Below are 24545 nucleotides of genomic sequence, written 5' to 3'. Positions count from 1 at the left end.
TCCCATGGTCTCATCCTGCCATGTGCATGTATGTACTTTTCCCACACTCTTGCCCTGATGTGTGTCTGTACATTCCCCACACTCTTGTCCTGCTGTGTGCATGTGTGCATTCCTTACAATCTTGATGTGCCATGTGTGTTAGTATTCCTTCCAAACCATTTGCCCCGCTATGTGTGCATTCCCACACTATCAACCTGCTGCCTGTTTGTGTTCCCTACACTCTGCCTTTGTTGTGTGTACATATTACACACACTCGCCCAGCTGTGTGTATGTGCATACCTCACACTCTCGCCCTGCTCTGTGCGAGTTGTGTGCATTCCACAGTGTTGCCCTGTTGTGTGTACATTTCCATGCTATTGACCTTCCGTGTCCAATTGTGCGCATTCCCCACAGTCTCTCCATTATGTGTGTATGTGTGCATTCCCCACACTCTTGCCCTGCTGTGTGTGCACATTCCCCAACACTCACCCTTCCATATGTGTTTCTATGTATTCCCCAAAATCTCACTCTGTGGTGTGCATGTGTATGCATTTCCGACACTCATACCCTGTTGTGTGTGTGAATTCCCCATACTCTTGCTGTAACGTATATGTGCTTTCCCTACATGTTCACCCTGCATTGTGTCTGTGTATTCCCCACACTCTCACCCTGATACGTGTGTGCAGTCCCCATACTCTTGCCATGCTGTGTATGTGTGTACATTCCAAATTCATTTGCCCTGCTGTGAGTGCGCATTCCCCACACTCTTACCCTGCCATGAATGTGAATTTCCTATACTCTCTCCTCCTTCTGTGTATGAGTGTTAAACTCTCACCAAGCTGTGTGTATGCACTCCCCACACACTAATCCTGCTGTGTGTTTATTCCTCACATTTTCCCCCTTTTATGTGTTTTTGTGCCTTCCCCACACTCTCACCCTGCTGTGTGTGTGCATTCCCTACACTTTTTACCCTGCCATATGTTTATTCCTGCCTTGTGTTTGTTCATTCCCCACACTCTCCTCCTCTTGCCATTTGTGTGTGTGCATTCCCTGCATTCTCACCCTGCCATGGTTGTGTGCATGTCCCACACTCATCCTGCCATAGTTATGCATTTTCTACTCTCACCCTGCTGTGTGCATTCCCTATAGCCACCCTTCCCCATGTGTGTGCATTTCCTGCACTCTTGCCCTGTCATGTGTGTGTGTATGTACAGGAAGTTCACAAAAGTAGTACTATGGGTTCTTTTTTTCATTCCTTTCCTGTAGGAAAAAGGTATTTTTCCACAAGAAAATTTATGACATAACACATCAGAAGGTTAACAAGGTATCTCTGAGAGTTCTGGATTTTTATCTTTCCTCTTTGCTGTGCCTTCTCATTTTTCCAAATAGAATATCTGTATCTGTGTAACAAGTCTATATGTATAAAAAGCCATTGACCAAAAACGACCAAATGAATGGTCACCAGGAAGTGCATGGAGCACCTCTTGGGCCCTCCCCCACAGCCCACAGGCTCCTATCACAGCAAGGCTGGTAGGCGGGGCAGTGGGCAGGTGGGCTGTGGATCAGGCCCAGAGAGAGAGGCAGGGGCTGATCAGCAGCTGCTGCGAAGGCTGCAGACCAGGTGGGGAGAGAGAGACAGCTGTCAGCGAGCTGTCTGGATTTCCCAGAGGAGCCACTGGCTGCCTAGGAGGTGGAGCTTTTGACACTGACTGGCATGGAAACTGACCAATCAGAACCAAGTCTGGGTGAACTTTGAGGAGCCAATGGCTGCCTAGGAGGCAGAGCTTTTGATGCTGACTGGCCTAGAAACCGACCAATTAGAACCTAATCTGGGTGAACTGCAAAGGCAGAACCTAAGGTGGGGGCTGACGAAGGGTTTTAAGGACAGCAGGGGCTTAGTGTAAGGTATAAGAAAGTGGTTTAATTTTTTAATAACTGGTTTGGCAGTATAGTGCATATGGCTGGCTATCAGTTCAGATATAGGGGTTATGTATTTTTGTCTGCCAAAAGCATCTCCTCCTTCTGAAAAAGGCCTCCCATTTAAGCAATCCTATCCTATATAATATATCTATATTAATAAAAGGGTAATATGCTAATTAGACCGGGTCAACCGGCCATCTTCCAGACGTCCAACTTCCTTCTGGACAAAGCCATGGTGGTGGGGGCTGAGGCAGAGGCACTTAGGGGTGAGATCAGGCTGGCAGGGGAGAGCAATTAGAGGCGAGATTAGACCAGTAGGGGGTTAGCGGTGATCAGGCCAGCAGGGGAGGACAGTTGGGGGCGACCAGGTTGGCAGGGGAGGGTAGTTGGGGGCAAGATCAGGTTGGCAGGAGAGGGCAGTTGAGGGTGACCAGGCCTGCAGGGGAGGCCAGTTGGGGGTGACCAGGCCAGCAGGGGGCAGTTGCGGGTATTAGGCAGGCAGGCAGGTGAGTGGTTAGGAGCCAGTGGTCCTAGATTGCGAGAGGGATGTCTGACTGCTGGTTTAGGCCCAATCCCTGCGGGGTCCCAGATTGGAGAGGGTGCAGGCCAGGTTGAGGGACACCTCCATGCCCTCCCCCCCATGTATGAATTTTGTGCACCAGGCCTCTAGTATTATTATAAGGTTAATAATGAAAAAATAAAATATTCTAAAGGATATGTAAATGAGCTGATAATTGAATAATTTTCTCACATCATCACTAATCCATGTCTGTCCCCCCCATATATTTTCATCATGCAATATACATTTTAACACGTTTCTCAGGCGACTCTATTACACTCTAAACTTTGAGAGCCACCACTGAGTTTGTCAGGTTAAGCTAATCCTGCGCTGAGGTAACAACTTCTAAACCTCAGTGGTTTAACACAGAGGAGGTGTATTTCTATCACAATAAATGACCAACATGTGTTGATAAGGTCAGGAGTGAGGGGGCCCTACTTCCCATAGTCTGTCAGGGATACTGGCTGACAGAGGTTTCACAACCAGAACATCGCTGGTCACTGGCAAGGGGAGGGTGTCCTGGAAATCTCACTCTTGTAAAGTAACTTTAGTCTGTAAGTAACATATAAATCACTGCTGTGCACAGCTGATTGGCCTAAACTTATCACATGGCCTCACCTAACAGCAAGGGTTGGGTGTGGCTATGGGCCTAGGAAGTATAGTTTCCTGTGTGCTCAGAGGGAGTGTAAACTGTAGAGTGAGAAAAAAGAAACTATGAGAAAAAGATTCATAAGAATTCAAGGGGAATGCCTTTCTAAAGTACTAAACCCAAAAATTAAAAACTAAAAAGTGACAAGTGTAATACAAGAAAATTAGGTATCTATGAAGCAAAGCAAGATTGAATGTGTCCTTTGCTTGTTTTCTCTGTGATGCCATTTGGGAGGGTCTTCATGTCTCTAGAGCAGTCTTCAAGGTTATGGCAGCCTGGTGGATGCTGGTGGGTGTAGATTCCAGCTGGGGTGAGATGAGGGTCCAGGGCTCACTGCGGCAGTTTTACAGACAGGATGAATCCGCCCCCCTGGTGCTCTGAGGATGTAGAAGGACCCACCCCAACCACACTCATCTCCAGGTTTTCTGGCTTTGGCTTCTCTGCTCCAGCCTGCGGCAGGCACCAGACCCTCCTAAGCTGATGGCCAGGCAGTCCTGGACATACTAGTACTTACCTGGAGGACCATGACTGGCCCCATCTGAAGGCAGAGCACTTTGCCTTCACCTCCTTCTGTTTCTCTTTTGAAGAACTTTGTAGGGGAGGAGATAAAGCCCCCAGGATTTCTAACTGGGAACATTGGTTGGGATCATCTTTGAGCAAGAAGATGTTTGACTGGGCCTGACCAGGTAACTTGGGGCTGAAGCAGAAGGGACTGGCCCTTCCTCAGAGTACAGTGAAGTGCCCCCTCCTCCGACTAAACTTCACCCATCACTCCCTTACCCACCTTGCCCAGACTCCCAGAAGGGCCTTGAATGTGTCTCAGCCTGTTGGGGTGGTTCTGTGGTGACTTTAGCTGGGTGTGCGCTTGGCAGAGTGCTTGTGATGTCTGCATCAGCCCAGGCCCAGAGGCACAGGAGATATGCCATGTCCTGAGGGTGAATACTAATGTTTTTGCTTTAAGTTTGCTACACCAACTTTCTTTTGATTAATACTATTTGCCTATATATTAAACTAGAGGCCCGTTGCACGAAGATTCGTGCAATAGGCCTTCTTTCTCCTGGCTGCCAGCACCAGTTTTCCTCTGGCACCCAGGACCCAGACCTTCACTCTGGCCACCGCCTTCCATCTTCGCTCTGGCCATAGTCTTCGCTGTGGCTCGAGCCTTCAGTCTTTGCTCCTCGCTCTGGCTGGAGTCTTAAGTCTCTGGCCAGAGCTGCTTCTGTAGCTCCTTCCGCCCCCCACCCTCCCCCCCATAGCTTGATCGCTGCTTCGCCTGCAGACCTCGCTACCGGGCTCCTGGGTCCCAGGGGGCCACCTTGCCTGCGGCCCGGCTTTCCGATCAGGATCATGATTATGGGCTGCAGGCAAGGCGGCTTCTGGGTCCTGGGAGGCTGCCTTGCCTGTGGCCTGGCTTTCCGACGGCTCCTGGGGTTGCACACGGGGGCCTGGATGGCAGCTCCCGGTGTCCCGCCCTGCCTGCAGTATGCAAATTAGCCGCCATCTTTGTTGGTGGTTAATTTGCATATTGCACTGATCAGCCAATGGCGATGGTAGCAAAGGTACGGTTAATTACCATGTTTGTCTATTATTAAATAGGATAGAAAATATACAGTATATATTTTTCCATTCTTTTATTTTGAACTTTTCTGGATAATTTGAGAGCATCTCTGAGAAAAAGCATGAAACTGGATTCTGTACTTTGAAAAAATCCCATCTGAGGTTTTCCTTTTAATATGATTTTAATGCATGTACATTATGACTACTGACATACTGTAGATATATTTCTACCTTCCTCCTTTGTGTTTTCTATTTAACATGTTTTTTTTCTCTTTGTGTCCTTTTCCTCCTTGCCTTTCCTGCTTGTTTGGCCAATGGAGTTTTTGTTGGTATTTAGGAATTTATATATCCTATTTTTAATCTTTTAGTGCTTATCCTAAGAATTTATTAAATAGTATATCTTTTATATTTTAAACAAAATTGTGACTATCTCCAGCTTCTCTTTCTTATTCAAACTTTCACATTTTGAAATTTTAAAAATGTACACAACTTCTGATAATTGGCATTTCTATAAGCAAGCAAACTGTTAGCCATTATTATAGTTCACTGTTCATTTGATTGTAGAGAAAGCTCAGCTAAGTGTTACTTCATAATGAATTAGGAAAAAAAGAAGAAAAAAGAGAAGAGAAAAAGCTCTTTAATTTTTAATGGTACCTCCTTAAGAGTGTGTGGACTTCAGGTTGAGAACCACAGATCTTAGGCATGCATTTTTCACCCTTTCCTTTTGGGAAGGGAGAATTATAATTTTTGAACATTTATTCTGTGCCAGAAGTTTGTCTTAGGCAAGACAAGCCTTATAATTAATGGCCACCTTCTTTACTTTTTGGGTGTTTCATGGTGTCTTGACCGTTATTTCACATGCTTCTGTACCAATCCACATACATTCTTTTGAATGGAAAATGGGCTCATTTATGTCGATAATGATATTGATGAAAATAATAATTATTACAGCTGTTTATTGTGGACCCACCTTGTCAGCTGTGTGCTGAACCTCATGGGGGAAAATATACAGTACTTCATTTATACAGTACTTTAAAACCACCCTTTATTTTTAGAAGGGAAGCCATTTAGGCATCTAGATGGTTAGATGAAATTATATCATCTGTGTCGTTTCAGAATCGGGAATCTTGCTAAATCAACAGATATTTAAAAAATACATATATTTTTATTGATTTCAGAGAGGAACGGAGGGAGATAGAAACATCAATGATGAGAGAGAATCATTGACCGGCTGCCTTCTGCATGCCCACTTCTGGGAATCGAGCTTGCAACTCAGGCATGTGCCCTTGATCATAATCGAACTTGGGATCCTTGTCTGCAGGCAGACGCTCTATCCACTGAGCCAAACTGGGTAGGGCTAAATCAACAGATATTTAGGTAATAGTTTGGGAACACTTATTATAATTGCTTTCTTTTATCAATAGGATGGCCTGATTTAGATCCTAATAAAGTACTTTAGGCTTCTCTTGAATAGTGTAAGGCATTTTTAAAAAAAGTAACTAAGAGAAGAAATCAGCTAAAATAAAAAGAAACCACGTAGGAACTTAACTGGAAAATACTGAATTATCAGTCATTGAGATGTTAATGTGTATTGTGTTCTTATATTTTCTCTTTCTTCCATGTCCTGCAGAGATCCAGGAGAGGGAGGTTTGTGGCAGAACTGGAAGTAGAAGCTGCTGGAAGCCAGTGGCTTTTACATTTTGAAAAGGATTATATTCCTTGACGAAATCAAGCCAGATGTCCCTGGATGGAGGGCATTTGAGAGCATGAAGAGGAGAGGTCAGGATTTTCAGGTCCTTCCAGTAGCAGAGATAAGAGTATTTCTTCCATGTCAGGACCCAAGGGAGACTCTGTGGTAGGCTCAGGTAAGCTGGGCACCTAGTCTTGCCAAAGATTCCCCTACCCAGAGAATTGGATAGAGGCAGGAGGGACAAGGGAGCTAAAGATACTGTAAATGAGCATCTCATCCTTAACCAGTGTGGACAGACATCTGATAACAGTGGGAATCTACTTGAGATCTGGTGCTAACACCATAGGATGTTTGTACAGCTATTGGAGATGAGGATCCCCAGTACACCAACATGCTATGGTTAGATCTCAAGGTCATTTTATGCTCAGTTATAGGTAGTTTTAAAATGTGGTATTTCTAATATGCGAGCTAAGATCCATCTGTTTGCTAGACCTCCTATTCAAAGTTTTAGTAACAAAGGAAACAAACTCTTATAGAGTGTTTCATGAGTATCACAAGCTATTTTACAACTGTCCTCTGAATTGATGAGTTCTTAAGAACTCATGTAGTTGCAGGCCCTAGGTCCCACAGAGGACAATTCTTCTAAGAATATATGGTATGAACTATGGTTATTTCAGGAATATGTGTGCTAGAAACCTCTCAATTGTCTCCCTGATCTACTTTTACTCCCTGCTCTGTGTCTATATAAATTACATCAAAGGTCTTCCTTGCCCTTTGGCTTCTAGTTTGGCCAAAGGGAAATACCCAGTAGGAGATAGATAGGAGGGAAGAGTGAGGTCAAGTACATCCCTGCCTCCTGGATTCTCCCTTTGATTCTCTTTAAGCTGACTACATCCGTATGATCACAGCTGCTATTAGGTGGCCCATTCCATACAGCTGTCTACCATTCCAGTAAGCCCTCACTGCTCCCACTTTCTTTCTTTACCCTGCTCCTTCCTCTCACCTCCACTCGTACTCCTCCCCTTCTTTTCCTAGAGGTAGTAACACCATATTACAGGCTGAACTGTGTCACTTCCGAATTTGTATGCACAAGTCCTAACTTCCCATTACCTCAGAATGTGACTGTATTTGAAGATAGTCTTTACAGAAGGAATCAAGTTCAAGTGAGGTCTTCAGGGTGGGCCCTAATCCAATGACTGGGTTCCTTATAATAAAAGACTAGGACAGATAGGCACAGAGGAAAGACCATGTGAAGTCACAAGGAGGTGGCCTTCTATAAGCCAAGGAGAGAGGCCTCAGAAGAAACCACACCACTGACATCTTGATCTGACTTCTAGCCTCCAAAACTGTGAGAAAATAAATTCCTGTTGTTTAAGCCACCCAGTCTGTGGGGCTTTAATGTGGCAGTCCTAGCAGACCATGACCCTCCTACTCTTCTGCTGACAGCTTGGGAAAAATTCATTATTAAGCCTCTTATATCATCCATTTTGAGTCCCACTTATTTCCTGCTGGGACCCTGAACTGATCCAGTAGGAGTATATGTGATTCTTACTTCCATATTTGTTCTTACTATAAATTTCCACCTAAGGTAGGCTCATAAGCATAGGCATCCATTATCACCCCTCTCCTCCACAGATCCTCTACTCTAGGATTCACAATGCTGTGTCCAAGGGATCATAAAAACAGGAAATATGACATTAATGCTGAAACTAGGGAAAGCTGCTTGTTATCCTTGCCCCCAAATCTACAAATATTTCTGATAGAGGTAATACAGAGGGGGCTGCCCATGCTTCCTCTTATGGGAAAGAGCAAAGCATAAGTTTAAGGGACTGCTGTAATACCCACAAAATATCCTATTATACCCAGCCCAACTCATAGGGGCAAGAAGCAGAGACCAAAGATGGCTCTTCCAAGCAGCACTATAAAGTGATCCCACCTTAAGAAGCCACACTGAGAGGGGCAACTGGCTTGACAGGGCACACTCCAGGCTGCCACACCTAACAGAAAAAGGAATTCACCAGGAGTCAGAACATTGACACCACCCAAGTCTTTCCTGGGTCTGCTGACGAGTCAGTTTTAGTTAATATTAAAGGCACAATGCAAATTACTTGCTTTGAAATTTAGAAACAAATTTTATTTAAGATCTGAAATACAGTTCCTAAAATATCAACTTCTCCAGAAAACCGTGGCTACACAATAATGCATTGCCTCTATCATGTTAGAACGTGCATTAGACTCAAATACAAAAACCATGAGACAAACCACCATCCTTCAACAATTTGAGCAAAGATAGAATGCCTAAGGAACAACATAGATGGACTTGCAGAGGATGGGCTGTTTTACTTCAAGCACCATTAAAAAAAGAGCACAAATGCATGGGTTTTCAGGTATATACATTAAGTTGAACCTTTGGCACTAGGAATCAGGGCATTTTTATCACGTAGCATTAACACATAATTAGAAAATTGTGTAGTGTCAAAGGGATAGAACCACCAGCATTCAAGCAATGTTGTCAACTATGCAAGAAAATGTTCTACTGAATGTTTCTTTTTTTGTCTAATTACTGCGTACACTGGTAGCAATGGTGAAATGAGAAAAGGAGCTTGTACTCCTCCTTTTATTTTCTGTTTAAAACAAAACAGAAAAACTGAAATATAAGCCCTGTTATACAGTAACAATTTTAAAGGACATCAATTATACAAGAAAAAGACTAAGAACAAAAAGAGTGTTTACAGATACCAGACATAATAGTGAGTGGTCAGTAGACCCTCACAGGGCTTTGCGGTGGTACTCAGCCGAAGCTACTTTGTAATCACTGGCAGTAAACAGAGATGCAGCATTCTTTGCCAGATATTTTAGGAAATCATGCAAATAGCCCAACAATAATGCAAGGCTCTTCTCATCAAGGGGTGTATACGCCAGCATTGCTCCGATTCTTACAAATAATCTCAGTAGGTGTGGTGCTCCATAAACCTGGGACATGGGTGCATCAGGGTGAGCCAAGAGGATTTCAGCATACTGGGGCCTCTCAAATTTGTAGAGCAGCTGAGTGCCCAACATCACGTTGAAGTATTCTTTTATTCCCGCAACAACTTCATTCACTGCGTATTCCTTATTGTCGACATTTCCCTGCGATTTCTTGCAGCTTGCATACTCTTCTAGAATGGCATCTACATTTTTCTTAGCAGGAAGTTGAAACAGCTGCTTCTGCCTGGTAACTAAGTCCCAGTCCTCAACAAGCCATGGTTTTAATTCTTCAGGAATCTTCACTTTAACTTCCATTCTATTCTTAAATGCATCCTCGCTTTCAACAGTGGGGTCAGCCCGGGCTCTTTTCTTCCGAGGTGGCTGAGGGGCTTCGCTGGTACTGCCACCATCCCCATTTCCAGGAGTCTTCTGCTTGTTTTTTCTGGTCTTCCTCATGGATCCAGAAGGGGGATTCTCTGCAGAGCGACCCCCCCATCTACCCGGGAGGGCTGGTTCCAGATTCTTCTGCTGTGGACCAGCTGTCTTCTTTCCTGATGAGGCTCCCCTCATCTTACTTCTCTGCATATTGCTTCTAGTTGGTTTTTTGAAGTTGTCTTCTTCTGCAGGTTGTTGTCCACGAGTTTGAGAACCCTGCTTTCTGGAACTCATTCAACCCTGTTTTTATTTCAACCACTGTAATATATAAAGTATTTTACTTGGTTGTTTTCTATAGTGACCTTTAACACACTATGCTTCATAAAGGCCCATCAAAGCACAGTACATGCTACTCTCTTGGAATTTGAATTTCAGAACCATTTCTAAGTGACTTACTACCCCCCTCCCTTTATCCTCACTACCACCCACTACCTCATCAGACCTGCCCATAAATTCTTTTTTTTTGATACCACCCAAGACAAAGGAATATAATTTTGGAGAAGAAAATAAATTAAGTGGGGAAGAAATTACAAAAGGCAGTATAATTGAAATTCAAGACTTTTCAACAGGAAGAATGACAACAAGAAAGAAATAAGAAAGATTTACTTAACTGGAGGCAAAATGAGTAACAGTATAGGTTTCTGTAGAAGTCCAGGTAGACCTGAACTAGGATGATGAGTCAAGAGAAAGTGAATACAGAATTTGGTAAATGAAGGAGAAGGAGGAGTCAAAAGTGGCTCTGCAATTTTAAACCTGGGTAATTAATGAATTAATAAAAGCACTGACTTTTAATGGTTACTTTGGAATCAGCAATAAAATAGGAAAAAGGTAATTCATCCTTTTTATTAATCTACTTTATTAATCTACTCAGTCAGCATACATTACTGCATATCTGCTTCAGAACAGGTACTATGCTATGTGCTAGGGATTCAAATATTTAAAGTGACAATTATAAAACAAGGATAGTGGTGGGATTGCATAGTGGTGCAGCTACTATGGAAACAGTATGAAGATACCTCAAAAAGTTAAAAACAGAACTACTAGGTAGCCCAGCAATTTCACTGATGGGTATTAATCTGAAGAAATGGAAAACACTAATTTGAAAAGATATATGTATTTCTATGTTCATTGTGGCATTATTTATAATAGCTAAGATATGGAAGCAACCTAGGTGTCCAATGACAAACGGATAAAGATGTATATATATACCACATCTTTATTATTCAGCGATAAAAAGGAATGAAATCTTACCATTTGCAACAGCTTGGATGGATCTAGAGGTTATTATGCTAAATAACTCAGAGAAAGACAAATATCATGATTTCACTCATATGTGGAATCTAAAAAATAAAATCCATGAACAAAATAGAAAGAATTTCATAGGTGCAGAGAACAAACTGATGGCTACCAGATGGGAGGGGGTGGGAAGATGAGTGAAAAAGGTGAAGTGGATTAAGAAGTACAAATTACCAGTTAATAGGGAATATAGTCAGTAACTATATGTATGGTGTCAGATGGGTAGTAGACTTATGGTGATCACATCGTAAGGTAATACCTGTTTAATCACTATAATTAAAAAATAAATTAAAAATAAAAACAACAAGGTTAGTACAATAATAGCTATAAATAGGCTATTTCGGGAGCAAACAATAAATGGTGCATGATACACTTTCATGATAGCTTGTTGGAAGAGATGATAAATTGGTGAGGGGGAAGTCAGTGATGATTCCAGGTACTGCGAATGGTCATTAGTATTATCACCAAATGAGACTACATCCAGAGGAGAAAATGGATTAGAGAAGAAAGAAGTTCAGTGTTGGATCTATTAAGTGTGAGGTATTCAGTAAACATTTGACTTTAAAGGTGAGAGGTCAGAGGTGAGAGGTCAGAGCCAGAAATGGAGATCTGAGCCAAATCACTACACAGATAGTAGCAGAAATTATGAGAATCAATGAAATCATTCATGGAGAGAAGAGGAAGAAAAACTGAACCAAGTATGGGATTCTCGGAAAAAAACACACACAAAAAACTAGGAAAGAATATTTAAGAGGTGAGCAGAGAGAGAGAGACCACAGGTGAAACAAAGTGGTCAAAGTAGCCATAGAGGAATTAGGAGAATGTTGTTTTAGAAGCCAAATAGGTTGAGTTTCAATAAGGAAAAGGGACAATCTATAGTATAAAATGCAGCAGCAAGGGCTAGTAAGATATGATGAAAAATAGTGTTCTAAGATTCTTATAGTGTGAAAAATGCAACAATTTCTTTGACTTACATAATCCTCTTTCTTCTTGGTCTTCTAAGAACTTCTAATGCTTTTCCAGATTGAATCTTATAGATCTTCTGGGATGGTATAGAAGGATGAGGTGGGAGACAACCTAGAAAGGAAAGCATGTATCTGCAATGAAGACGAGTTTTTGTGAAACACAGAAAATAAAAATAATCTAATTATAAACACACAGTTTACAATTGTGGTATCAGGGAAAAAACGAGTTCTGCTCTTAGACATCTATTTTAATTAGGCTCCACCTTATATGAGTAGTCAGGCCTTAGGCAAGATATGTAAACTTTTTCTCATCTATGGAATGTGGCAAATTACCTATAGCCTTCACAGGTTCATGTTTAGAATTTCATCAACATGATGTGATTAAACAGCTATCATATTACCTTGCAGGAATACCTGCACATGTTAACAAGGACATAAAGATGTTCATTGCAGGGATGTTTTTAAATACTGGAGAGCTGAAATACCTAATTATTCTTCAATAGGGATATGGCAATTTATTTTTATTTTTAATCCTGACCCGAGGATATTTTTCCATTGATTTTTAGAGAGAGTGGAAGAGAGAGGGCAAGACAGAGAAAAATCGATGTGAGAGAAACACATTGATTGATTGCCTACTGCATGAGTCCTGACCAAGGCCCAAGCGACACTCTATCCACACTGAGCCAAACCGGCTAGGGTGGGACGGCAATTTAAATTATGTATGCACACTATGGAAGAACATTCAAATGAATTAAGCAGAGACCCATGTACTGACATGGAAAGATGTTCGATTATATATTACTAGATGCCCAATGCATGAAATTCATGCAAGGGGCTTGGCCCCCACCTGCCCTTGCAGCCCCAGCTTCATCTGGAAGGATGTCCGGTCTAGTTAGCATATTACACTTTTATTATTACAGATTAGGTAAATAGGCAGGTTGCATAATAGGTACAATAGGATCCCAAAGAGACAGTACAGGGAGAGAAATAAGCATCAGTCTCAATTCTAATATACAGTGTGATCCAATTTCTGCTGTAAGTCAATGTGTGTAAGTGCACAGAAACATATCTTGATAGAGAAATACCAGACTGTTACGGTCAGGGTAACCTCTATGAAAGAATGGGGGATGGTGGACCAGGTTTCTCTGGTAACTACAACTTCCACCCACAGAAAAAGCCCTCTAGCCAACCTCTAGTTCTTTCTATTTTTTATTGTTTAAAGTTTTACATTTTTTACAAGTTTTCCTTTTTCCCCAATTAACCCCCCCCCAGCCTTTCCCACCCTGGGCAAGCCCCCACTGCCCCAGTGTCTGTGTCCATTGCCAACCTCCAGTTCTTAAGACAACATGGGCAGGTGTCAGGGAAGCCCCAAGGGGGAAATAAAGATATAAGCAATGCTAGAAAGCTACAGCTCTGAATCAGGGAAGCCAGTTATTGGGAATAAAGGCCTGGTGCTAATGCTTTCATTAAACAAATGATATCCGAAAGGGCACAAAGTTCTGAGCAGAAATTTAAGAGCAACTGTGGGCCTCAGCATCAAAATCTGTGAGTACAGAAAATGACCCTCTGGGAATCTGTGAAGGATCAGTGACCAGTGTGGCATGACATTATATTGTAAACTATCATGCTTACAAAATAATTTTTTCTAAAAAGAATTGTGATGGGGACATAGTTAAGTAATATAGGTGAAATTCAAAAAAACCACCTGGGGGCTAATATAGTACAGAGCTTCCATAAACAAGGGAATAGTTAATCTATAAATTAGAGAAAAGAAGATGGGCCAGTGCCAACCAGACTGTAGAACACACAGAAGTAAAGCCAGATTGGACAGTAAACGGTTTTGGAAGGCACATTGGTCATCTGCAATTACTTAGTGAGGAGGAACTTAAGAATGATAGCTGAACGTATTGGTATCTATTATGTGTGTACTGGTATGCATAAAACTACAAAAAGAATTCTACCTGGCTCTCATTAAGTGGGTGAGTTCTGTCATTCTCTACAAATGCTTCTATCTTTTATATACAGTCCCAAGTTGAATGAAATATCTGACACTGCACAGAAAATAGCTGTACCACTAGTCAAGGTTTGTGCCCAGTGAATAAAGCCAGGGAAGCTGCCTTTCTAAAGAATTGTCTCAGCACCTTTATTTTCACCTGAGTATCCTACAGATCAAGCAATTATTACCTGTGAGCCAGAAGCCAGGCAAATGTAAGGAATACCCATCCTTTTGATTGACTGGTTCTTACTTGTCACAGAAGTTTATGGATAGCCTTACTCAGGTCACTGCACTCTACCTCTATGGATCGGTGACAGATGTGCTGGGCACATCCTTCATTTAAAAAGTTGGCACTTTATGCCCTAACCGGTTTAGCTCAGTGGATAGAGCATTGGCCTGTGGACTGAGGGGTCCCGGGTTCGATTCCACTCAAGGGCATGTACCTTGGTTGCGGGCACATCCCCAGTGGGAGATGTGCAGGAGGCAGCTGATGGATGTTTCTCTCTCATCCATGTTTCTATTCCTCTCCCTTCCTCTCTGTAAAAAAATCAATAAAATATATTTTTTTTATAAAAAAAACATTTCTTTAAAAAGTTGGTACTTTATAGTGCTTTATTTTGAAGCAACACCTATGTCCCCGGTGGGTATACTATAGTGAGTCAAAGTGAGGTGATTCAACTAATGGGGGGAATGGAGGCACAATTTAGGGATAAGTTGTCAAATATTTTTTTACTTATCTTCTGTAGGTCAAGCTCAGGCATTATGAAAACATATCTGTATGTTTGCCTTAATTGTCTACCTTAAATTTTTGTGTAAATACTCATTTAAACAGAGATGAGCTCATACTGGACATCAAATCTCAGATCTTCCCTTTAAAAAAATTTGCTATTTCCGCCCCCTCAATTTATCCTGTAATTAAAGCATTTCATATTATTCCTGTAAGTTTCCCAGATGCAAATTTACTGGGTCAAGAGGTAATATGTTGCCAAATTACTTTCCCCAAAAGTTTTCCCAATTTCCCATCTCATACTCTGGTCAAATAGCACTGGCTATTTGGCTATTTTCATTTAATTTGTAAATTTGGTAAAGAAAATGGGCTTAGTTTTTCACTTTGCATTTATTAATGTTTTAAACATTTAAAAAATGTGTCTATTGGCCATTTATATTTTAGCTCTTGCTCTTTGCCATTTTTTCTTTAAAAAATATTTATTGAAAGTATTACGTATGTCTCCCTTCCCCCACTGACCCAATTATTAGTAATTCCAACACTTATAGTTCAGACATTTTACGTCTGATGTTGATTAAGTTTTATATGATGAAATATGTAGTTTTCCCTTTCATTAAGTTTAAAAATTAAGACGCCATACTTTTATGGATTTTATATTTTAATTCCTTAATCTACCCAGAATTTATTATGTAAATTATGGACTGAAAATCTCTATACTTTTCCACAATTTACTTTGTGGCACCAATTATTGAGTAATCTTTACTTTATATACCTATGAATACCAAATACATAAAGATGCAGGCATTCTCCTTACCACATCCCCTCCCCAATCCCAGAATGATTTCATATCTTTTTATGTACACATTTACACAAATAACATACCTTTAAAACTAAGTGTGTATGTTATACACATAAGTGGACATATATCACGCATTAACTTGGTCTTGACAAAGTGAAATACATATTGCTCTGCAACTTTTCTCATGGACCTCCTTCTGTCTGCATATACCTAGCTCATGCTTTTTAATATCCCCATAATTCTATAATTTCTACAGAGCATAATTTTATCAGTTCCATATTAACATACAGAGCATACTTTAACCAGTCCCATATCAATACTTCATTATTATAGAAATGCTGTAACAGACATCAGTGTACAGATATATTAGAGCATTAGGAAGTGGAAACTGTTCAAAGGATTTGCTAATTTCTTTGATGAGACAGAGGCAAATTACTTTGTAAAGAACTGCTTTAATTTGCACTCACAGCAAAAATGTAAAAGTTCATTCATCCACACCTTCAGCAACACTGGATAAACATTTTAAAGAAAAATTTGTTTGTTTTTTGGGGGGGAACGGACGATCTAAAAAGGTATTTTATTTGAATTTGTGTGATATTGAGCATTTTTTCATATATATCCTCTTCTTATGTAAATATTTTGGCCCCTTTTCTACTAGGTTGTTTCTTTTATTGATTCATAATGATTAAATACTAAGTTTCTTTTGTTATGTTGGAAATATTTTGTCCAAACTGTCAATGTGTCAACCTTTTCATTTGTGAACTTTGGCATTTATGTCATGCCTAGGAAAAATGCTCCCAAAGAGTGGTTTAAAAATAATTTCCTATATTATTATTAGTTTCTTCCTAATATATAATAAATTTTCCCTAATATTAGAGTCCATCCTTTCCCCACTGAATTGATATGCTATTATAACATTCTAAATTCCTATAGGTATATGGGTCTCTTTTAAGGTACTCTCTTCCCAGTAATTTTTGATTGTTCAATTAAAAAATATTTTTATTGATTTCAGAGAGGAAGGGAGAGGGAGAAAGGGATAGAAACATCAGTGATGAGAGAGAATCATTGATTAGCTGCCTCCTGCATGCCCCATACTAGAGATCAAGCCTGAGACCAGGGCATGTGCCCCGACCAGGAATCGAACTGTGACCTCCTGGTTCATAGGTTGACACTCAACCAATGAGCCACACCAGCTGGGCTGATTATTCAATTTTTAAAGTTATCAGTTTCTAGGTTATCTGTTCTGTCACAGCAATATGTCTGTTCTCACACCAGTATCACATTGGTTTGATTATCATAGTTTAAAGACATAAATGTTGCCCTAGAGCAGGGGTGTAGGGAACCCTGTTTTTGCTAAGGGCCATTTGGATATTTAGTAGTATAACACCATTCACTCAATATAAATTTATGTTGCTATGAAAAAAAAGCTCCTAGATTTATTGAATTTCAAGTCCTTCCTGTGGTTGCTTTGGCAGGGCCAGATCAAATGATTTTGCATGATTTTGTAGGCCTTACACAGCTGGACGTTCCCCATCCCTGCCCTAGGGTAATATTTGTAAATGAATTCCAAGGATGTTCCATGCAGTATTATTTGAAGTAGAAAAACACTGGACTTTAGCTAGAGGACTATCAATAGCGATTTGGCAAAATAAAAGATGGTTTATCCATTATATGGACTATCATGCTCGTTAAAGGAATGCCACTATGAAAGGAATAAAATAGAATTCTATGAATGGACATGAAGATACCCTAAACAATTTGATTAAAAATAGCAAGTTGCATCCTAGCCTGTTTGGCTCAATGGATAGAGTGTCAGGCTGTGGACTGAAGGGTCCTGGTTTGATTCCCATCAAGGGCACATACCTCGTTTGCAAGCTGGATCCCCAGCCCTGGTTGGGGTGCGTGGGGGAGGCAACCAATCAATGAGTCTCTCTCACATGATGTTTCTCTCTCTGTCTCTCCCTCTCCCTTCCACTTTCTCTAAAAATCAATGGAAAAACATCCTCCGGTGAGGATTAACAACAACAATAAAATAGCAAGTTGCACAACAGTACCTATAGTGTGATAGCACATTTAAGTAAAACAATATTTTACATATATCCATACACATTTTAAAACAGGTATATAACTTAGAGATCTAGAAGGAAATATAACAACTTAGAGATTTAGAAAGAAACAGAACTGATAATAATTGTTAATTCTGGGAAGAGTAAGAGAATTGGGGTGGTGAGAAAAGGAAATCTCAATCTACTCTGCAATATTTAAAATTTTTGTATTAAAAGGAGAATGTAATCACATATAAATTCTGTGACTAAAAATTTCTATTTAAATATACATATTTAATCCAGTGTTTTTCTGACCTATTCTTATCCATGGATTTCACATATAGCTAGCCTTTTAATTATCACGGTGTACCACGTATTTTGTAGGCATAGCATTCAGACTGGTTTCCCTCCCTCCTTATAGTCTTGCCCATCCTCAAAGGCCAGGTCAAGTTTCTTTTTCTCCTAGAGTCTTTCTCCATTTCCGGCTACTCTGGCTCTTGCTCTCTCTGAGCTCCTACTGGCCTAACAGTCTACCTCCCCTCCCTTTATCCCTTAATCATTCTCAAATGGCGTCCTGTAAAGGGGTTTTGTGCCTATGCATCTATTGCATGTTTTCTACCAGGTAGTGCCCTCCTCTGCAACCTAGCTTTCAGAAAATAAAAAAATAAAAGGAATATATAGTGATTCCATAGGAAAATGAAACTGTTGAGACCGAAAAACCTTCCTTTATCCCTTCATGCAAGTGATGGGCCATTCAGAAATGAAGACTCCAAATACTAACATTTCTATGTATGGGTCTAAAGCCAAAAACGAGTATGAACATCTCCAATAGTTTGTTGGAATAAACCTTTAAATGCACCTATATGTGTCACTTACATTGATATCAAATCTCTCGTGGATCTTGGGACTACTTTATGTGTCACAGATTTTTTTGAATCTAAGACAAAGGAGGAGTAATATAAAAGCTGCTAGTAGACTGAATATGGTTATAATTTGCTGGTTAAAATTATAGTTTCTGGAAATGCCCTTATCAATAGACTCAATATCTTTCTGGATTGTTAGGATGAATCAGAAGTTATAATTTCAGAATTCAGTTCTAGTAACTACCGCTTTTGGAAAATCAGGAGAGAAACCAACAGTATTAATTTTTTTTACAATTCCAAAAAGAGGTATCCACTGCTTTTAGAAGTGTACCAGAAGTACTAATAGAACCATAATTATTAATAAATCAAACACTTAACTAGTGTCAAGCATTGTCCTGATACTTTATATGTAATCCCCTTAACAATCCTATGAAGTAGGAACTATTATTACCTTTTTTTACTTTTGAGGAAATTTAGGGATAAAGAGAATCAGTATCTTGCCTAAGATCATACAGTTAAGTGGCAGAGCCAGGTTTTAAATTCAGGAACTCAGTATTTGTTTTTAACCACTAAATTATGCTGCATACTGGATGTCACAAAGAAAAACAATACATAAATGTATGAAACTATTAGGGATCAACTGTAGTATCTTTTATTATTAAGGAATATAAGATTACACAGCCCTCTTGTTTTTTAGGTACTTTATGTACTGGAAGCACCAATGGACTCAGCTCCATCTGTCCCTTCTTAGAATGGAGTGCTTTCCCAGATAGATACTTAAAATATTTAAAATATTCCTGGACAATAAAGAAGGTTATGTGGAATTATCATGTTTGAGAACAGAGGCCAGGAGAAGGGAGGCACTTACCCAAGATTCTGTAATCAGGATCAGGCCTTCTGATCCTTACTATGCAGCAAACTTAGCTTTTCTGATAATGGCCTAGAAGGTCAAACAAGGGGACAGGAAAGGACATAAAGAAAGATATGAGATGATGGTTTTCTCCTCCATCAAGTATTGCATTTTATCACACACAAAGGACAGCAAAGCTGATAAATAATGTACAAGTGTTTCTTTTTCCTTCCTTGTGGTTACATTTTCAAATGTACTTTAGTGTACATTTATCCTGATTTTTGAGAAAGTAATGTTTTTGCTTTTTTTTTTTACTTTTTATTAAGGAAAATTTCAAATGGTTAAAAATGTACAGGGAATATTATAAACCCTTTCAAATCTATCATCCAGCTTCAACAATTACCAACTGAAGGCCATCTTGTTTCATCCCTAACCCCACCCACTGCTCCCCCTAACTCCGATTTTTTTTAAAGCTCACAAAATAGCTGACCTTCTGTATTTTATTATGGAAAATTTCATACATATACCAAGGAAGACAATAGTATAAGGAACCCTATATGCCTATCACTCAGCTTAAACGATTATTAACTTAGGGCCAATTTTGCTTTATCTATACCCCTCCCCACTTCTGGGATTATTTTGAAACAAATCTTAGTCATCAATGTATTTTGATGCCCATCCCTGACATTTTAAAAATTTAATCCGTATTTTCATTTATATCTCTGTAAGATAAAAGACAATTTGAAAACATAACCACCATACCATTATAACCTCTAAAAAATCGGCATCAATTCCTTAAAAGCACATCAAATATCAAATTCATCTTCAGATTTTCCCGATGTATTTCAAACAGCTTTTTATTTTAATGTCGGTGTGTTTGAATCAGGATCCAAACAAGGCCTACTCATCGCATGTGGTTCATCTCCAGCTCGCTCTCCTTCTCCATCTCTTTCTCCCCCCTCCCCCATTTTTTTTTTAAACTTTTCAATATGGAAAATTCCAACCCCCGCTATTCTGAGCTAATTTCCAAATAGTACATTATTTCATCAGTAAAGACTGATATATCTCTCTTATAGCTCTAATTTCTTCTAGGAAAGAAATCAATGGGCAAGAAAAGCACTATAATGAACGAATTTACATAATTTATGTTTTTTTCCTCATTCTGTTACGCGGATTTATCTCTCCACAATAATACCTACTATCTTTTGGAGCTAGGCTTCCTATTAAATGCCTTATACTCTCTAACATACAGTACACGCTTCTGAGGTACACGCTTCTGAGGTACACGTCTCTGAGGTAAAGACTTATTATCACCATTTCACAAACATGGAAACCGAGACACAGAAAGAACAGGAGCCAGCCCGAGCTGGGCGTTGGCGTCGGAACCTGAATTCAGCCTTGCCCTATCGTGAAACCATTAGTTAATCTTCTCTATATACACGGCGAGAAGAGAAAATCGTCAACCCTTTCTCCCCACCCCCACCCTGAAACCTGAAATGGGAATCCACTTCTTCCCAGCAGCGGACGTGTGATCACCGCCGTCCCTCCAACAGCCATAGTAAAGCCAGGTTTCTCTGGCAACTGATATCCATAGGCAGACACGTCACCCAGGAGGCGGGCTTATACCCTTCAGCCAATCACAACCGTCTTGTCTAAGTTTTAGAATGTTCCATAACCAAATGATTGGACGAGGCCCATACGTCACAACGTCACAACGATACTTCGCTGCAGTAAAGGGTGGGGGGGTGCTAGCAACCTGCTTCTTCACGGTTAAGGATTGAAGCAAACCAGTCGCCATCCTCCTTAGTGTGGGCCCTGGCCAATGACACTCGTCCTCTTAGGTTCTTAGCCCGCCCTCCAAAAGCGCGACAGTCGGTGGGTCAGAAGTCTATAGGGCAGGGTGTTCACGTGGCCTATTTTCACGACCCAGAGTTCCCCAGAACAGGTTTTTTTTTTTTTTTTTCCTGCAGGGAGGCATTATGGGGGCTTTTTTCCCCATTGGGAAAGGAAGTGTCTACGTGGCCTACGGAAACAGGATGGGCGGAAATGAGCTATGCTTCCCGCGAGTGGGGAAGCGCGAGGTCAAATCTGCGGCCACACCTCCGAACCACTTGCGCAACTCTTGGGAGTGAAAAAAGGCAGAGTACGGGTTTTGATCTGTGTGTGAGTGGGGACGGTGGGTGCTGCGGGCGCGTGGTGGTGAGGCCAGTGTGAATGTGCGCGGGCGAGCTCGCCAGGCTTTGGGGATGGGGTGTGCGCGCCAACCCTCCTGGCGTTGAGGCGGTGGGTGTGCGCAGGCGCGCGCGCCGCTAACGTTGGGGCGGGTTTGTGTCCGGGAGCGAGGGCGTGCGTTTGTGCGTGCGCGTGCGTGTGTGTAGGCGCTCATACGTGCTCAATAGGGAGCGTTATGTACTTTTATTTTTGAAAATTGTTTTAATGAAAAACATAATAATTAAGCCAAGGCGATTATACCAGAAGTAATGGGCCTTTGGTAGAACTATTTCCATCTCCCCTATAATTTAATTTTAGAGCCTAAAAATGCACTTTCTTCCCACATTCTTCTTTTGTGCCACAATCCTGTTCTAAACCATAGCTTTCCGATGGGTAAGAGCCAAATCCTCGCATTCACATCTTAGCAAGTCCAAGGAGCAGCTTCTTTCCTGTTCTCTAGTATCTTTCTCCTCCCTCCCTGCTCCCTACCCCTCCCCTTCTTGCAAAGTTGCGTGCAATTATGGCACAAAATTTTCTGCTGAGAATATCTACTAGTATATAGACAGCCTTCCCCTCCACTATGGACTCCGAATTCCTATGGGGGCTGAAGCTTTCACTTTTTTGTCTTGATTTTCAAGCACAGTGCATTTCAGGCAACTACGCACTCAGTTAATTTTCAAGATAGTTCTGTGAGGTTTATACCTCTTGAGTTTGCCACCAGATGCCGCCAAACCCCAGCAAAGGATTGGTTGTTTGGTACCTGGAATGATGGTGTGTGTGTGTGTGTGTGTGTGTGTGTGTGTGTGTGTGTGTGTAGTCATTTATTGCTAGGGAAAAATCAAACTAACTTCCATAAATAGTCCTACCAGGCAGGGGACTATGGCCCCTATATCCAAATGTTTTTCCTGGTTTCTTTTTAAAAAAATTTCTTTATTGATTAAGGTATTACATATGTGTCCTAATCCCCCCATTACCCTCCCCCCCACCTATGCCCTCACCCCCCTGTTGTCTGTGTCCATTGGTTAGGCTTATATGCATGCATATAAGTCCTTTGGTTGCTCTCTCCCCCTTAGCCTCACCCTCTCCTACCTTCTCTCTGAGGTTTGACGATCTGACCCATGCTTCTCTGTCTCTGGATCTGTTTTTGTTCATCAGTTTATGTTGGTCATTATATTCCATAAATGAGTGAAATCATGTGATATTTATCTTTCTCTGACTGGTTTCTTCTTAAGAAAAGGAACACCATTCCCCCTCCATCCTGTCTTCTTTTTTCTTTGCCTTTTTTGAGGGGGAGGGTTCACCCCAGGGACTGATGCTGATGAAAATTCTAACCCTTTCTGTGCACCTTTTCAAATACCCAACCCCCATCCACACTCCTCTCCCCACCAAATTGTTTGGTCAGTAAAGACATATAAGAACTTGGACCCTGGTATTGAAAACTGATCTTTTCCTCTTGAAAATTTGTATTAGATATGAGTTTATACCCTATATTCTGTAGTGGTGCTGCTAAACCTTATTATGTCTTTGGAGTCAGAGATCTAATTTTAAACCCCATTGCACCACTTACTAGCTTTGAGGCCATGGGCAAATGGTTTCTGTTCTGTGATCCTTAGGTTGTTGCATGCTTTATGTATTTTAGGTGCTGTGTCATATCCTTCATATGGATATTCTTTTTATTACTCACAAAATTCTTATTAGATGGGTACTAATACTTCACAATCAAACAGCAAAATTTATATCTCTTAGTTATCAGTCATATATGTGTGTATGTGCATGTATACACACACACACACACACACACACACACACACACACACACTCACTGGGGAGGGGAGCTGGATTTAGAACCGTGGTTCAGAAGTGTTTTCCAGACACCTCAGTAGTATCATTATCACCTTTCAGGAAGTTATAAGATTCAGATTCTTAGGCTCCACCTCAAACGAAATTCTAGGGGTAGAGTGTGGCTGTGTTCTAATGAATTTCTGGTGATTCTAATGCACACTGAAGTTAGAACCACTGCTTTGGAGGGCAGAGATGCAATGCTTATTTTGTATGCTCCACTAGAGGGTGCTATAGAATGTAAAGTAAAATAATAAATGATGTATATGTTTTATTGAGACACCTTGCATATTATCAGTCCTGTTACACAAGTTAAGAACTAATGTGTAGAGGTGTCAAATTATTTTCTCAGTGCAGTATGAGAACCAGGATATGAATTTTACCTGCTTCTAGAGCCCAAACCCTTGACAGTACGCTGTTGTTCAGCCATAATAGCTTGTCATTCTGGGTGTCAAAATACATTACAATACCCTTGTTCTCTGCTTTGGCTAATGTTGACTAGAGTGTCAATAACAGGGTAGGAAAGAAAACTAAATAAATGGAAATAGTTTGATGATTTCATACCCTTCCTCATATCCATTCTACAATAAGATATCACATAAAAGATCATAAGTGTTTCCCTTCTTGCTTTAATATTTCCCAAATTCTCTCTCTCTGCCCTGCATTTATTTTATTTTATTTTTAATTTCTTTATTGGTTAAGGTATTACAAATGTGTCCTCATCCCCCCATTAACCCCCAACCTTCCCCCTCCACAAACACACTCATGTTCTCATCCCCCTGTTGTCCATGTCCATTGGTGTGGCTTATATGCATGCATACAAGTCCTTTGGTTGATCTCTTCCCCTTACCCCCACCCTCCCCTACTTTCCCTCTGGAGATTGATAGTCTGATCGCTCTTTCTCTGTCTTTGGATCTGTCCCTGTTCATCAGTCTATGTAGTTCTCTATATTCCACAAATGAGTGAGATCATGTGGTATTTATCTTTCTCTGACTGGATTATTTCACTTAGCATAATGCTCTCCAGTTCCATCCATGCTGTTGCAAATGGCAAGAGTTCCTTCTTTTTTTACTGCAGCGTAGTATTCCACTGTGTAGACGTACCACAGTTTTTTAATCCACTCATCTGCTGATGGGCACTTAGGCTGTTTCCAGATCTTAGCTATGGTGAATTGTGCTGCTATGAACATAGGGGTGCA

General features: G+C 40.8%; 1 protein-coding gene across 3 annotated transcripts; it reads right to left on the bottom strand.

Moving 5' to 3' along the window:
* Positions 1 to 8462: 8462 nt before the first annotated feature.
* MORF4L2 (mortality factor 4 like 2) lies at positions 8463 to 20936 on the bottom strand. 3 transcript variants are annotated; one of them, XM_059679677.1, is made up of 5 exons: positions 20789 to 20936; positions 19316 to 19387; positions 12027 to 12129; positions 11008 to 11096; positions 8463 to 10014 (listed from the first exon to the last, which is right to left on the bottom strand). In XM_059679677.1, the coding sequence occupies exon 5, from the start codon at positions 9988 to 9990 to the stop codon at positions 9124 to 9126; it is 867 nt and encodes a 288-aa protein (XP_059535660.1). In that variant the 5' UTR covers positions 9991 to 10014; positions 11008 to 11096; positions 12027 to 12129; positions 19316 to 19387; positions 20789 to 20936; the 3' UTR covers positions 8463 to 9123. The 3 variants fall into 3 exon arrangements, with proteins under 3 accessions (XP_059535660.1, XP_059535659.1, XP_059535658.1); XM_059679676.1 differs by lacking the exon at positions 11008 to 11096 and having other exon boundaries at positions 12027 to 12149; positions 20789 to 20935; XM_059679675.1 differs by lacking the exon at positions 11008 to 11096 and having other exon boundaries at positions 20789 to 20935.
* Positions 20937 to 24545: the final 3609 nt, after the last annotated feature.

This window comes from Myotis daubentonii, chromosome X, assembly GCF_963259705.1.
Source record: "Myotis daubentonii chromosome X, mMyoDau2.1, whole genome shotgun sequence".
NCBI lineage: Eukaryota > Metazoa > Chordata > Mammalia > Chiroptera > Vespertilionidae > Myotis > Myotis daubentonii.
Note: the sequence above shows the minus strand (reverse complement) of the source record. Positions and strands in the feature narration are given on the sequence as shown.